We start from the raw sequence: 17751 nt of genomic DNA on the forward strand, positions 1-17751 counted from the left end.
TTCAGCCCACGTTCATAAGGGCTGGAATTCCAAGCTTTTGGCCTCTGGGCTTTGTGGTAGGTAGAACTTTAATGCTAACTGCATGAGATCCTGTTGGCTAGGATATGACAACTGTCTGCTTTTTCGTGCAACAGAGGAGGAGAAGACAAAAAAAAATACTGGACCCCAGGGGAAAAAATCTTAGTAATGACTAGAGGGAACCATTGAAGACATCAGAATTCTGAATCAGCTAATAAATGAACCGTACAAATTAAGACAACAGTACTTTGATGGTTTATTTTTGACAAATACAACTTAATATTGCTAATACTTCATAGAGTAAAAAAAATGCTGTAAAAACAAAGTCTTTACTAACACACAAATGTGGCCAAATCCTGAAGTACTTTTGTCCACCAAGGTTTTCCAAATGAAAAGTATGCAGAATCTGGACACTATTTGACTTCTCGTTTCACCTATGCTAAGAAACTGTACAAGACTTCCTTTTTGTCGCAAGGGTTGTAAGCTGGCACAGCAAGAATAAACCATGTTCTAAATAAAACTGAGTGTTTATTATTTGTCACTCCTTGTCAGAATATTGTCAAACTTGCATCTGACATTTTCTAACAATTTGCTTAATTAGAGATACTTTCCTTCCCCCGCTCCCAGATATGGCAGGGGCTCAGAACTGGCGTATGAATGTTTCACTCTATAATGTATGTCAATCAATTCCTACTAAAACTCACTCTGATCTAGAATCAAATATGCATCATTTTTGTTTGTCCAGAATACAGATTACAGCAGTTACATGAGATGCCTGTATAACTCACTTTTCACTGCAGACTGTATGTCTGCTTTATATTGTTCACTGAAAGAGTTATAATGAGGGACCGTGGATCCTTCCTGTTTTTCTGGACTGTTATCTTTCCTTCCAAGGCTTCACCTGCAAGAGTTAAAAAAAAAATAAGAAAGGAAAGATTGAATTTACATCTCAAGTCACACAATGAATGGCTAGAATAGACCTGCTACATTTTTCTCTGCAGGTTGCATACTAAAAGCTTTGTTTAAGGGAAGAGAAAAAAATTTGGTGTCAGTCTTGACAATAAACTGAGCCAAAACAGACCGTCTCTAAAACTGATCTAAGTGCATAATACTCGTTAATTTCTCATCGACTCAGTCTAAGAACTGTTACTGCCAACCAAAATTTCTGTACAGTTTATTTTATATATTTTTACAGGATTATTTTATCCACTTTTAAAAAAGGATTCATTGCATCTAGGATGGATCTCCCTGCACCACCTCCCCCCGCCTTTTTGAGCTAACAGTATTTCCATATCAACTGATCAGCAAACCACTGTCAATAACTTCTGGGAGCATCACAATTTTTCAGTAACATAGTTGAAGTCACCTTTTATAAAAACATTTTTTTTCCTTCTCTTTCACGTATAAACAACATGAAAACTAAAAAGCCTATTATGTAAAAACTTTAACTACAAATTAAATTATTTCTTCATGAAGTAAACATCGTGGCAAGAGTATGTTAAAAGCATAAAGGAAGTCGTAGTCCCCAAAGTGTTTTTTGTGTTATTCCTTCATTACATTCTGTATTCCAACCTATTACTATAATCACCTTAGATGACTAAAACTGAGCGAACTGTTTAAATCTGGTTACTCATCACTGAGTATATTGTGTTTACTACTTGGCACTGCACTTAGCTTGGGCTTTGATTGTAGATAGTTTTGTTTTTGGCTAGAGCTTGCAGGGGAGCATCTGCATAAGTACGTTCACGACACTGAAAATATACTCATAAAATGTATCCTAAGTTGAACAGAACAAAACTGCCATTTTACTTCACAGTGTCATTTAGCAATAGCTGTTTTGACTCACAGAGGAAGCAAAGGTAATCATGGAGGTGTATGGAGAAAGGGGAGAGGGTCAAAAGTGGATCTTCTGTCATTTGAATACAAAACACCTTATCTTGCTTAGTTAAATTCCACCTCTTGATGTTTCAATTAAATATCGTGCATGCCCTAATCTATGGTGGTATATTTAATTTGCTACTAAGTAGCTGCTGTGGCCCACCCGCACATGTTGGCACAGAACGTGCTTCAGTAGTAGGTAAAATTTTCCCTATATATTCTTTATCTTAAAAGTTTGTTTGTAAAAACATTTTCAGGTCCTTCAACAAAAGGCACCATTATAAAGGTGTATTGAACAGTTTTTTACCTGCATATGCATTGCTGAGCATTTTTTAAATAAATAGCTGTTATATTGATATAAATTGCTGCTACAGCATATACAAAAGATCTGTGGAACTCTACCTCTAAGCAAGATCCAGACTTTAATTGTCAAACTATATAAACCCCCCTTGGACATGCATTTCAAATCTTACTTGTGAAAGATAATTTGCTTTTTTTAAAGTTAGTAACAGACTTATTAAGGGATAATAGCTATTTCCCTACAGCATGAATTCAAGTGGGTTTAAAAACAATCTAGTTTCTCTCCTCAGAAGATATCAAGACCAAACAGACAGCACATTTAGTTTAGTTATGAACATTAAACGACGACACAAAGACAACCCACGCCACGTAGATCTGAGAAAAGACAGGATCTATAAAGATTACCGTATATCTGGGGCAGGTGGGGGCCCATGGCAGACTTCATTTCCCAGTAACGCCTGCCCGTGTTGCTATGGCCAGTTTCCACTGGAGACTGCAGCAGCAGCAGCAGCAGCACCACGACAGCATGGGGCCAGGGTTTCCATGGAGACCAGCCCAAGCAGCACTGGCAGGTCATGCATCTGGGCAGAGATCTTGTGGCAGTGACAGCACAGGCTGGAGCCACAGTAGAGCTGAGATCTGCTGCCCACACACCCCAAGCAAGGGGGTACAGGCAGCAGATTGTAGCTCTGCTCTGGTGGGGTGTTCAGGCAACGAATCGCAGCTCTGCCCCAGCCCTGGACCATACTGTTACAGCTGCAAAACCCTGGCCCCAGCCCCAGAGCATCCCCCTGCCCAGCCAACATTGCTTGGGCCAGTCTCCAAGGAAACCCTGGCCATGAGTTGTCACGGCTTTACTGCTCCATGGAAACCACCCGTGATGTGGGCAGGGCTGCTGGGAAATGGAGTCTGGCTTCTGGCTGGATCCACCATTTTGCCCACCCCTGCCATATACACTCAAATCCAAGACAAGGATTTCCCCCCTCAAAAAAAACATGGTAGGGAGGGAGCAAAAGCCTCATCTTGGATTTGAGTACAGGCCTGAGGCAGGGCCACTACTGCTGTTTCCCCTGAAGCCAGAGCCTTCTCAGGGGTGAGCAGCAGGGGTAGAGGGGACATGCAGCAAGGAAGCAGACATAGGCATGGCGGGGCAAGAGGTCAGGCAGCAGGGAGTGGGAGGCAAGTGCAAGGGAGCCAACACAGATGAGCAAGGGGCAGGGGTCAAGGGGCCTGGCATTTCAGCCTCTGTTTTCCCTGCCACAGCCCTGGGGGGAGACAAATACAAGATGACCCTTCAATAATTAGCTTCTGTACATGGAAAACTATAATACTTGTATAAATTTTCTAGGTGCAGAATCTATGTATTGGGGGGTGGGTCAACTTTAAAGTAGTCTTGGATTCAGATAAATACAGTATATTCAGATTATGCAGAAGAGAGAAAGAACAAACTTGTGAAATACTTGAACATTTCTAACTCTCAGATTATTTTGCCAATTTTTTTCAATTACTTGGAAGTGCTAATAGAAAAGCAAAATAGGTATACAGCAATAAAAGTTTGCAATCCTCAGTTAAAAGACCCATAATTGGGAAAATGACTCGTAACACTTATTACTAACCAAAACATGCGGAAAAAAAGCCTACAATTTTATTTTAATAATCAGCGAATACTTTTGAGAGGCCAAATTTTTAAGAATTCAGCATAAGCAAGCAGTGCCCATATTGAGTGTTGTTAATTAGCATAGCTAACTGGTACTGACAGCAAAACATAAACATCGTCAATAATACTATTCAAATAAGCTCTTTTCACCCATAGATCATAAATGCTTTAACAAATAAAGGTATATTTTAAAATCTGTACTTTAGGGATGGGGAAATGGGAGCAGAGCAAGATAAACTGGCTCACAGGTTGTCCACACAGACCAGGGCAGCCTACTGGCCCGGTAATTAGTAGGGAGTGACACTACAGAAAAATCACAAAATTTGTGGATTCCATGCATGTTCTATACATGTATGAGGACAGGACTGCACATGCAAATTCTACACATGTACATTTGAAAACAGGAAGTGTATGCAAAACATCTGCATTTTGAAAGCCTAGCAGTCCAAGACACAATGTTCAAGCTTTTCCTGCCAACTACATAGTAGGCATTTCACCTGATTAACTGTTCATCCTGCCAACTACTGATTGTGGAAAAAAAAGATGTACCAAAACCAGCACATTTAGAGACTTAGTAAAGAGTGCATGCTGCTATACAAAGAGATTACCTGTCAAAGGATGTACGTGACCAGGGCTCTCTTATCATTCGTTTACTAATACATGCTACTAAATTTGCTTGGATTTTTATTATTACCGTTTGAATACATGGATGGATGCAGCACAAGCAACATACTGCATCTCTTGGTTGATTACTTTGGAGCCTGTTTCAAACTCATGTGCAACAAATGTATTATCTTCAGTTCATCACAAAGAAATAGATATTCCATATTTTTACAATGGTAGTATGATGGAATGGCTACAAACTGATACAATGCATCTGAATGAAAAATAAAACCAATATTGTGACTAGAAGGTAGGCACAATATTTTTGGCCTGCCTTTATGCAGCTTGTCAGAATAAGCCCTGAATTGCTCATGGTAATAAAAGCATGAACATGGTTAAAGCTTTTAATATGAACAACTTTATGCCAGAATATATTAAAAATAAATGATGATGCCACAAGCCCTGTTTTTTTTTCAAATTAAAACCACCACCTAATCTTTAAAGCAAGAAACCTGTATTGCCACTGAAATTCACTGGAGATGCAAGGAGGAGAGAAGATGCTTCAGCTATTTGTATTTGGATGCCTGATGCACTCAAAGAAACACTAATATTTAAACAGGCTTTATCAAGGTGTTAAAAACAATAAGGTGGCAGATTATGGTCTTATCACAATATTTATGTTTTAACTGTGCTCACATTGTAATAATGCTGTGTGCCACTGCTGTTCTCTCACTAGCTTGTACATAGGAAAAAAAAGGTAGCCCTTGCTAGGTTCCAGAGCCATCCGCATGGAGCCAAAGACAAGATGGAGCTCCAGCCTCAATAGGGAATTGAATAACCTTGCAGATGCTTCAGGTGGGTTTGGTACTTATCTTTTGGAGGAGATTCCAAAAGGAAGCAGATTGAGACAGGCATCAAAATGGACAGAATAGCCACCTCTGGCTGGGTGGGCTTTGGCTCAGTAAATGTCTTCAGTGAACAGGAGCTGTCTGTTTTGCTCCTTGGATCTTGGGATACACTTCTCCCTATAAGAAGGTTAACTCCCTTCATCAGGAACTGAACTGGAAGGTAGCTCTTCACAGATTCACAGAAGTGGCGTCAGAGGGGACATGAGCAGAGCATCTAGTCCTACCCTCTGGCCTGGGCAGGAATGAATACAGGGCTCATATGATTCCTAGGGCTGTGACCACAGATAGCCAAGGGAGATCATGTAGGGATCTACTACCTAAATGGTGCTGGATGTGGGCTGCACAGCGGTTCCTTTAATCTTGTTCTTTTCACCATGTTGCTAGGCAGAGGGGCCCCAGCAGTGCTATTGCTTACCACCTGGCAGGCAAAACCTGTGACATATTTAAAACCCCAGTTTTTGCCTCCCAGCCGATCAGGAGCAACAGTGGGGCCACTAGGGCCCCTCAGCCAATCAGTGGCAGGGAGGGAGACCAGGGAAGGCATAGCAAAAACCAACCAAACAAAAAGAACAGCATAAAGGAGACAGGATTTAGGTAGATCCCAAGAGACTGGGGATGAAGAATGTGGGGTCTCTGAGTCAGAAGCAGCTGGGGTTCTCCCCCGCCAACAACTCTAAGAGATATGCCTGGTTGGGCAGGGAACTCATAGAAATAAGACAGGGCCAGAGGTTTTGGGCAAGCACTCCCGTGGGACTCTATGACTAGTATTAAAAATGATGTACTTTATCCCAGACAAATGGAGACTGCATGGTTAACTAAGTGATTAAGACTGCTTTATCATCCCACAACCATGTACTCATGTGGCTATCATGAATCCCTTTTCTCTGATGCTCTACCATGCCATGTAACGATTTTTAAACTTTTTCTTAATGAAGCTTTTAAATCTATCCATTACAATCTGGTTTTGGTACACGTACAATATAACAGCACTGCCTCCACCCTTGATATTCTTGGTTTAAGGAAGCAGGAATTTTGTTGTGCATAATATCCTACCAGCTCTGAAGTAGAAATGTGCATGCATGCTGCACGCTTTCTACAAAGTGTGAAGAAATCTGATCTCTTAATAGGAAGCTTGCCTAGCAAAGGGATCACAAATGATTTGACTTTCTTCACTTTACAAGACTGGATATGAAAACCAAATGCATAAAACCAATACTGTATAATGTAACTTCAGACAAAGTTATAAACTGTTCAACCCTAGAAGAGCTTGATTACAAATTTCAAAAACATTTTTAAAAGATTAAGATTTCCACACAGACACCATGATAACCAATCTTCAAAGCAAAAAGCAATCTGCCTAAACATATGGGGATCTATTGGGTATATAAAGAAAATAGAAACAACTGGGCAGGAACATGATGTATTCTGCTGCTCCTCTGGCAGGCCTTGCTTCTTTCCTGCTCTTCAGACCTCTGCACCCAAATCTATCACTAAATTCTCATTTCTTCTCTGTCTCATTGACCACACCTTATCTTTTTCCATCTTCTTTTGGTTTAACTAAGCATCTGAAACAGCCGTTACTTCATGTTATTTCTAAAAGGGACTGCTAACATCTGCAATAATTTTCCTTCATTTTTTTTTCCATTTTGTTGAAAAAATGCTGAAATATTTCAATGATCTCCTTGGATAAGTAGAAACTACAAGCCAACCAGGCAGCATATCAGCATCTTTAAAACTAAGCTGGTAGCCAGTTCAAAACATATGTGGTTTTAAAAAGCACTCTACAATTCTCTTATATTCCATAAATACAAATCAGACACTAGATCTGTATTTAAAGTAATGGCCTGCAGGAAAACATGTTTCATGACACTATATAAAGTTATGTTTAAGAAAGTTTTCCAACAACATTTTAAAATACAATACAGGCCTACCGTTAAGAATACAGTAACAAATCTTGTCCTATTGCAATTTTACTGCTAATTAACAAATGCCCTTAATTTCCAGGAAAACTTATTAATTGTCTATACTTTGTTCAGCCAGATTTTTTTGAAAAAGTACACAAACCTAAATGGAATCACAGGTTACATGAAATGAAGAAATCTTGTGAAGCAAAACACAGGAAAAATATATTAATGTAAATCGTTTCTTAAAATGATCAGTCAATGTCAGTTTCCAAGAACAAGGTCCAGATTAACCTGAATGAACATGTGAACTCGGGTCTAAATAGGCAGATCTCAAAAGTAAAGGGATTTTTAAACAACTTCTCATCTTCACAAGGACATCTAACATACTATAATGCAAAATTAGGAGGTTTCTATCAACTGCTAGGCAATTTTAACTGGTTTGAAAAAGCCTTAAAGTTCAGAGTGTTTTTCAATAGATACTAATTACATACTAATATCTATTGAAAAAGACTTTAAATTTAAGATCTTTTAATATAAAAATCCTTTAAAGGCATCATACCAGCATTTTTTTAAATATCAGAACTAACAATTAAAACCCTAAAACAAACTGTACCGGGAAAGAATGTTTCCCTCATGACTTCCTGAGTATTTCATGAGAGCCCTCAGTTATTTATGAAGGCAGCTAATTGCATTAAGGGACCAAGACAATCAATGTATTAATTCACAGTCAAGAGGCACACAGCTACACCCCCTGCTCTGGTGCCCCACATTAAATCTACCATTATGGAGTCTTTTCTGTAGGCAAGGGCTATGTAACAGTAAGGTACCATGCAACAATTAATCAATGTGATGTAGATATAAGACGACTGATTTTGCTTAAATAGTTCTGTTGTCCAGAAAGCATCATAGGAAGCACTTTCCAGGACTGAGCTGCATCACCTTGCTTTTATCATGCTTAAGCTGGATGCAAGTAAACCATATAGTAACACTGCAGTATGAGTAGGACAAAATTGAATCAATTATAATCCTGTTCCAGCATTTTTATTCATCTCTTGGACAGCCCTGAATTTTTTTTTCAACTACAACAAAAATATATACTGCAGAAGAGTCAAACAGCAAGAACTTGTTACCACAGCATAAGTGTCCCCACTTCTATAATGACGCACCTTAACAGGTAAAATGACATATATGGAGCTGCATATAGTCACTGGTAACACTCCTGGTCTTGATCTAATTATATGCAAAGCAATCTACTCATGTAAAGAACCATGATTTCCCTTTATATCTGTATAATGCTGTCATGAATACACAGGACAAATTTGCTTCTGACCACACCTCTTTTAGTGCTGGGCCCTCAGCCTCAACTCTTTCGTTTGGTGTAACCCATCTCACTGATCTGACTGACACGGATATACTTCCTCTCTTCTCCAGAGCATTTAAGATTCAATCCCCACTGTGTCATATAGCAGGGGACTCCTATCAGTCTTCACACACAGTTTTTTGTCTTCAATTGCCATCATACAGTCATCACATGTTCTGCTTTCCCTGGCCATAAGTCATTAAAAATAGAGTCTGATTATTGGTCTTCCACCGTCTCCCCAAATAAATCCATATGTTGATTGCTCTTTCTATTCATAATTGTATACCTATGTGACTCATTGTCAGCTTTTATCCCCCTATTTGAAGCAAGAAATCAACTCCTCCCATACAAACTGGCAAGTTATATTTGTATGTAATGCAAGCTACTAATGAAAAATCAACACAAAATGCAAAAGCAAGCAGGGAAAATGAAGTTGTACTTTTCCCCATAAAATTAAAGAAGCTTTCACCAAGAGAAGAAACATCCTTTTGGATCAAAGCACTGATCCATCCTGCCAAATCACATCTCTGTGGGGTCCTAGGATCAGCTGATTCAGGGGAATGTAAAGGAAAAGCTGCAATAAGAAGTTAAGGGAAAACCTATGCAAAAAGGAAACTTTTTACTAACTCCCATAAATCAGAAGTTTATTCCCTCATGCAAAAGAAGCAAGAGTACTTTTTAAAGCAACTGTTACTGCAACTAAGGATTAGGAGAATAGACATTCACTTGGAAAACTGAAAGTACAAGACGGCACTATCAATACACAAGAACTGGAGATGATTTTGAGGACTGAATGAATGAATGGGATTAAATTCAACAGCACAAAAATGTGAAGTCATGTGGCTGGGAACTAACAATAAATTCTATTATAAGCTGGTAGCTCTTTAGTTAGAAGTGATTAAAGAGCCAAAATCCAGATGTAGTAATACAGCATGGGATGACTATGAATCAGTGTAATGGGTTTTTAAGAGCAAATAGCATCCAAGGATAATTGAGTAGTAATGGTGTGGTACCAAAAATTGATGCAAACTCATGTAGAGGACCGCATACAGTTCTGGTCAGCTACTGTAAAAAAGGATTAATTCAAAGTGAAACAGGTGCAGCGAAATAGAGCCTGGCTTAAACGAAAAAGGCCAAAAGTAACTTATCTTATTTACCCAACAGAATGAAGCTTGGGATGAAATAGGACTGCTCTCTATAAATACCTCAGGCAGTAACACTCAAAAGGAACAGTTCTTTAAGGTAAAGGACAATGCTGATATGGAAACCAATGGGTATTAACTGGCTACGAATAAACTAGAGGCTGGAAATTAGGTTTTAACAATCGGAGCTGTGAGGTTTTGAAGCAGTCTTCCTTCCACCTAGTAAAGTCGAGGCAAAAAACCTAGCTACTTTTAAGACAGATGGCAGCCATATTAAAAAATGGACTGCATAATAGGAAACCTGCAATAACAGAGACTGAGTAGGACCTACAATGTGAGATGTTTCTATATAAAAACTACTTGGGACCTAACAATGTCTTGTGGCCCTGAGCTCCACAACCTAGTCATACAGCATACAAAGTCTTCCCAACCCTGAATTTTAAATATTCTGTCTGTATATTATGACAAACAGGCATTACTGTAAACTTTATTAGGCTTTCTCTTTCATTTAAACTGCAAATAGTCTTTGACATACTTTATTCATATCAAAATGTTTCTGCAATTCATTTTTGTAACCATTTCTGACTCCTTATCAGCCCGTCTTTTAGGACTGGGATGACCAAAAACTAACATTATTTCTGGCCAAACTTTATATTCTCCCTCATTCTTTGCACACGCTAACCTTGCCTAACTTTTTGTCACTGGCTGTACACTGAGCAGAGGTCTGCACTAAGTGTTTACAACGTCCTGGTCGCTATTTTATTGAGGGTATCATTTCAGTGAACCCCCTGAACGTGTGCCATAACTAAATTATTCCTCCTTGCATATATGGAGCATTGACTTTTTACCCATATGATGGATACTAAAAAATGTGATTATTTAATCTAATCAATTATTTCTTGTGTGTATTTAAAGCTAAAAAGCCACAGAAACAGATGCACATTCCAATAACTAGTACATAAAACAACAGCAGAACATACGAAATCTATGGGCAGGTGCTTAGAAAATCTGCCAGAAAATGTAAAATCAAATTAGGTATTAAATAAATGAAAATATTTGTTAAAAGTGCATATGAACCTTTGTGACCGTCAAAAATGCAATTTAAGTGAACCTAAGAGGAATGGTCTAGACTGCTATTTCCCTGAAGCTTTCAAGTTAGTTCAGTTAACCAGAAGAAGAACAGTTATAATGATGGGAAGCTTCTTGATAACTAATTTTACCTTGCTTCTCAAAGCAAGAATGCTTCTGGAACCCCTGCCAGTTCTTTAGAGGTGGCTTGGGTATCCTGACATTGTGTAGTATGAACAGCCCATTAGTTACACTACCCTTTCCCTAGCTGCCAAAGTCAGCATTGCTGCCTGGAATCCCTGCCGTGCTACACGCTACAGCTTTACCACCCACCTGGATCCTACAAAACAGGCCACACAGAAGAGTGTAACTTGGTCATGAAGAGAGCCTGGGCAACAGTGAACTCCTTCTGTTTGAATCGAAGGCTCCTTTCATGTTGTAGCAGCATGAATTAGCTATGAGAAGAGCTCTTCCCTAATGCTTAAACTTGTGGGCTCAAGGTTTCCAAAAAGCCTAAATAAAAATTTGAATGCCAGATCCTGAAACAAGTGCTATAAAATATGGCAGATGTGGCAACACAGTAGGGGGGTGTTCCTAAACCAAGAAACCTACCTCACTGCGTCCGACAAAAAAATAAGCTTTGAGTGCCTCCCTGGGGGTACGTACATCTGGCTGACCCCCTTCCTGGAGCACATCTGCAAGCCTGGGATAACTGATGCCACCACCCGGGGTCTGGACTTTATCAGGACTCAGACCCCTTGGGGTACAGAGGCCTCATAGACCTTGTGGGTGCTTAACTCACTGTGGGATTCTGGAGTGCTTCTTATAGCCTGGTTGATTAGCAATAGCTTCCCTTAGTCAGCTGGGCAAAACAAAGCTAAAAGGCTTCCCTAATTCCTCTCAAGCAGGTACAGCAAGGCTTGGTAACAGATAGCTTTACTGATTGGAGAGGGTACGCATGGGGAGGGGTACAGGTCAGAGAAGTACCAAAAGAAAAACGCTGAGCAAACTAAAGAGGCTTGATAGCCTTTTGACATGCTTCTAGATCACTTCATCCTAAGATTCAGGTAAGTTACTCACAAGTTCATTCAGAGACTGACTGAGCTTGCTCTGGAGGCTGCATGGCTTGCTGGCTGTGGCCTAAAACATCTCTCTCCCTCCCAAGATGGAGGGACCCTCTTTATAACCTTTCTGACCTCACCACCTGGACCCAACAAACATCAGGTATTTTCTGAGCCTCACTGATGCTGGACAGCGCGTTAAAAAAAATGTCAACCTGTCAACACCCCCCCCCCGCCCCGAGGAGGGACTGCTGTCTTAGGACCGTCCTCCCAGGCCAAAGGCAGGAATTTTAACAATAGACCTGGCCATGGGGAGAGGGAACTTCCCACTTACCAGGTGATCCCCTAGGCAACCAGGTGGTTCCCAACAACCGGGCTGACAGACACATGGGCAGGGAGAGGGAGACAGACAACCCAAAAGAGGGGGCTGGGATGGAGTTCTTTCACACCAGATACCTGCTTTGCAAAAGATTCCAGCATTCTACTGCTTAATTCTTAATGAATGGGAAGACCGAATATAAATAAAAGGTCCAGGTATCAGTAACCTCATGGGTGTGGTTACCTTAATGTCTAAATTTTAAGGAATATTAGCTTTAAAAAGGTTAAATTACAGTATTTCACTTGCCAGCAGACAAGTCCTATGGTAAGAGAACATTTAGTTACAACTGAAGGCAGGAAGAATCAAAATCAAAATCTCAGTTAGGAACTTAAATCCTCCAGGGATTATAAATGGAATGCAGAAATATTTCAGTTTAAAAATCAAAACATCCAGGAAGATTGACTGGGCCAATGCCACTTTTCTATTCCTTATTTAATAAATCTTTGAGTAAATAAATTAACATGTTAAAGTGTGTTAGTTTGCAAACAGCTACATACTAATGATACATGCTACGGAGTCGAAATGGTAATCAGAGATTTTAGTGGGGTTTAGTCCTAAGAGTTCTACTTCAGATTTGCTTTGCTCAGCCTTTTTTAGCATTTGTGGAAAACAATAACATTAAGGTTTTATTTCCTTTGCAAGGCAATATCAGGAACATAAAATGACGACAATGTGCTGTTTTATCGCTAATAGAATTTGGTGGTAAAGTTTCTCCCTCCCCCTGCCCCTCCCCCCCCAGTTTGGTCTACCTTAATGCATAGTTACTGGGGTGGGGGGCAGAGGGAAAGAACACAAATGTAGAGACTTTAAGATTATTTTTAGAATAGTTAGATTTATTTAGCAAATGTCCATGCTTGAATCAAATGAGGGAAGCCAGGATATTTTATATTGAATGTAATGTTTGTGGAGATGCAGAATAGCAGATGGATATTTTACTTTTTTGGTTGGATCGTTAACGAGGGGAAATACAAATTCCTATTTATTTATGGAAACATGAGAGAGAAATGTGTAAGCTTTTTAGGGGGTGGCTATGGGAAGTTTGCCTGGCAGCGGCAGGGGATCCAACATATGGCATCCTTAATACTGGATGAAATATTTTTCTTCTCAGTAAAGTCAGTTGACCTCTTCCTGTAGTTTCTTCCATTTTTCTACATTTTTTAGTATTAAAAACAAAACCAGCAGACTGATGCTTTGCTTAGCTTCATTACACATCAGATTCAGATCCTGAATCATGCCTAGTAAGAGAAGTTACAGTGCCTGCCTATCAGATGAAAGTAATTTAAAGAGCCTGCCTTACTACTGCTGCATTTCCTGGCCTCAAGATCTTTCAAGCCAGAACAAAAAACTTACATGTGTCCCATTTTCCTAAAGACAACGTTTTCCAGTCTTCCATATACAGAAAGGGGTGGGTTTTTCCCTACTTCTACCTGATTAAGCAGTCTAGTCACGGTTAGTATTACTGGTCAAGAACTAATGTTCCTTTAGGACCAAAAACATATGTCTAATTTGAGACTATAAAAACAGGCACGAGAATCCAGGGAAGGATTTAACTACTCTATAGTGCAGAGCAATGTAATGATCTTGCAATGGCATAATGCAGATCATTTCATGTTAAATGATCAACATACTTAAATATCTCATAGCAGTCAATATATTTTAGCCAGTAAACATAATAATGCAACCAGAGCCTTATACTGATGCCAGACAACTTAAAAAAAGAGCTGCTACTTATTTCTGATAGAGGATTGGGATCTCATTTTATGATAATTTTATTTAGAAACAAAAGGTCTACAAGGAACATGGAGTTCTGCCAAGCTTGTAAACTGATTATTTTTAAAAGTCCCAGTATAGAATAGGGAATTGATTTACTTGACCTCTGTCACAAGCTTCTAGATCCTTATAAAACACAGACAGCAAAATGTCACCAAGGGAACTTTGCACATCATTTAAACCAGGGCTCTCCAACTTTTAAGTGGTTGGGGCCAACGTGTCCATTTGCCTCAGGGTCCACATACTACATGTCTCCCTGTTGACTTGCACCCCCCTCACAGCTGCACCATGTGTGCATCTCCCTGCTGTACTGAGCTCCCCTTCAGCTGCTGTGCACCTGGACACCCTACCTCACCCTAAGCTCCCCAACCAAAGGCTACATCACGTTTCTCAGGCACCTCAGGCTGTGTTGCACTGCACAGCACCAGTCTCTGGGGCAGGAAAGAGGAAGCTGGAGGGAGAGGGGGTCCAGAGACCCTGGCTGCCTCTGAAACCGAAACAATTGCTAGGGAGTGGCAGCTAGATGGAAGCCTGTGAACCAGTATCTTGCAGCCCATGGGCCCTGAGCACAGAGAGTGGGGTTCACTTCTTCATACCATGAAAATGGCACTACTGGTGCTAGAATTGGTGAACTACAAGGAATAAAAGCACTGGGAAGGAAAGCAAAGAAACAAGAGTTGGGAAAGACCAGGATAAAGTTTTGCAGATACTGGAAGATAAGCATGGGAAACAGAGCTGGCAAAGGGAGAGTGGCAGAAGGAAGGGCAAGATGCTACCTAAGAGACAAACTCATTCAGAGAGGCACAAGCTTTCACAGACAAGAGTCCATTTCCTGTACTCTCCAACAGTGTCAAAATAGCATGAAAAAAGATTTGAGAGAGAACATCTTTTAGAGGTTGAGGCCATGTACACATGTTTAAGTGATTTGGAGAATTTCCCAGGTTAGTTTTCTTGGTAGAAAAAGCTTACCCAGAGACACCTGAGCAGACACTTGGAGGCTGAGCCCCAGAAAGGAAGAGAGCTTGCAAGGGGGCCTCTGTGCACAGATCTCAGTGTTCTGTAGGCTCCCTCAGTCTGCCTGGAGAGACAGGGCAGCAATTCATAGGGCAGTCCTGATTGGCTGACCCAGACTGCTCAGGGCCAACCTTCATTTCCCTACAGCATAATCTGAGGATTGTGAAGGGGGCATATTCTGCTCCCTACTCAGCTACAGCAGCAGAGTCCAGCCCAAATGACAGACCATCTCCCAGAGGGAAGTAGGGTAGTGGCTAGAGGGGGGTGAAGGGAGAAGCCATACTGCCATGCTTGAGGACTGTGCTGCAGCTTCTTTCAGAAGGAAAAGTGTACAGATATTTGCTGTCCCAGGAATGATTTAACCCTGGTTGTTCCCAGGTTATTTTTCTCAAGGAGTAGCAATTTTTGCTCTGAAAGAAAAATCCTGAGCATCTGTACACTTGTGGCTTCTACAGGGAAAACTGTGACTCCTAGTTGAAATAGAAAGTCTTATGTGGACTGAGTAAGAGATATGAAAAGGAAGTGCTGATAAATTAGCTGACAAAGAAACCTCAGCTTCAAGTGATTAGGTATAGAGGGGAATAGATTTTTGGAACTCTAAGGAAAGAACCAACAGACTTTGACAATAACCACAGAAAGGGGGAAAAGATTGAACTGTACTATGAACTAGCTCAATAAATTTATAAGCCAAATTAAAAACCGTGACCCTGAACTGGAGGAAGGAAAGGTGCAGTATTACCTGGAGGAAAAGGAGGTGGGATTACTCAGAGCTAAACATTGAGGAGGAACCTAAAAAGGTATGAAACAGACCGAGGAAAGAGGGCTAAAGGGAGCAATATAAAGGGAAGGAAGCCAACATAGAAAACAGAAGCAGAAAGGAAGATGAGGAAGAGAGTGAAATGAGAAGAAAATGAAAAGCTAGGAAAGAACTGATATAAGATTAGTCTTGTGACCACTGTGTCAGAATATGCCAAATCCTGTAAACTGATTTTAGAAAGTCACTGCACCTATTAAATGAGGTGGGTTAGGCAAATCTTTTAGTAATTGCAGGAGGTTAGTAAGTGTGAACTGATCTATGTAACAATAAACAATGTGCATATTTTGACAAATGTCACTGGACTTTACAAAACAATTTCCCTGCATGTTCAATGCTGTTCAACCTTATGTAGTTTAGCGGATCTCAACTTGGACTACCTCAGGAAACAAATCAAATCAGTTGTGTTAAAGCAAATATAAACACATGCAAAGACACGATAAGGATGAGTGCCAGTCAAAAACCCAGGGCACCTCAATTGAAATGTAATTTTAAGAGGAAATAACTAACAAACCACACAAAAGTACTGTGCCTCTGAAGATCTCATGTGTCCCTACACAGCTATAAAAACAACAGCTGTACATCTCAACTGCCTTAAAAATCCTGCAGAGGGTGAGTGTGGCAATGAAATTAGTCTGATGGTTCTGTGGGTCATTAATGACATCCTTGCAACTGACTTCTAAAGCAAGTTGTTTGCTGTGAATAAATTATTACAACTTGCTCAGTGAGAACCTGGAGCCTGACATTCAAAGCAAGGGCTTCAGAAAACTGATAAAAGGAGTATTACCATATACAACCATACTCTCACACAGAGAAACAACTGAAAACCACACATTAGGTTCTTCTCCATTCTCCTAACAATCCTAGCTTTGCTCCAAGTAACTTTTACTTCTTTGGTCCTCTAAAAGGAAGAGGGAGGAAGACCTTTTTTTTTTTAATTACAATGACAATGTATGGAAGGGTAAGTGGCTTTGGAACCAGCCCAAAACTATCTAAGAGTCTTGGGATATCTGTAGATGTGCAGTGGCAAGGAGGGGTTACACAGAAATGGAACATGATAATCCGCATCAGCAAGCCATCACAAGATGTACTTTGGCATGACATCCTGTGATTTTTCTTTCTTTTTTTTTAAATTCAGATTGCAAATAATGCAATGATTTCAGGAAATCTGAACCCTTGCAAAAAAAACCCTGCAGGAAGCAGCCAGCCAGAGACTATACCTGCTGGGAACAGAAAAAGCAGCAGTTTTAACAGGGACCAGTTTTAACAAGGAACTTAAAACGTGGTGATATTTTCTATACTTTTGACTAGGCATTCACAGCCTCGGCTTTGTCCACCTGCTCTAACCCACTCCTTGTAGGACTTTCCCATCTCTTCTCCTCAGCCTCTTTTTATAACTACTCTCACAACCCTCCCTCCTTCCCCCACTATTTTTTTTAATGTGAGGAGCAGCAGCTTTTAACCTATCCTTAGCCTCATTACTCCGTTTGTTTTACCTACTCTCCCCCTAACTGAAACCATACCTACAAGGGAAAAATGTGAAACCCACGTTTGTAACCACCGCAATATTTACTTTACTTGTTCATTGTACCCCCAACCGTGTTCATCTATTCTTTTAATTATAAGTTCTTCTGAGTGAGGGTCAAGAAGTTTTTACAATTAGAAAAAGGTTTCAAAAAAGGGTTTCAAGGTAAGCATATGGGCTGGGGTGAGCAGAAAGGGAGCAGAAAAGTAACTAGTCTTCCTTCACATATTAGTTGAGACCAAATTCTAGCAGTAACAAAACAAGCAAAAGAGAAAACATTTAGACATCTGTTTATGTAAAAGTATAAAGGAGATAAGATTTTTTTTCCTCATTATATAAAATTTAATAAT

The 17751-nt window shown here is 40.1% G+C and overlaps 1 protein-coding gene across 1 annotated transcript in view; it reads right to left on the reverse strand.

Annotated features, from left to right (window-relative positions):
* Nucleotides 1-256: 256 nt before the first annotated feature.
* PRMT3 (protein arginine methyltransferase 3) overlaps nt 257-17751 on the reverse strand; it is a 119761-nt gene continuing 102266 nt past the window's right edge. Inside the window, exon 15 of the mRNA XM_090032862.1 lies at nt 257-919. Within this exon, the coding sequence (XP_089888988.1) occupies nt 810-919 (110 nt within the window). The 3' untranslated portion in view covers nt 257-809. The remainder of the gene's footprint in view (nt 920-17751) is intronic.

Source organism: Crocodylus siamensis, chromosome 2 (genome assembly GCF_052110815.1).
Source record: "Crocodylus siamensis isolate JL-2025a chromosome 2, ASM5211081v1, whole genome shotgun sequence".
NCBI lineage: Eukaryota > Metazoa > Chordata > Crocodylia > Crocodylidae > Crocodylus > Crocodylus siamensis.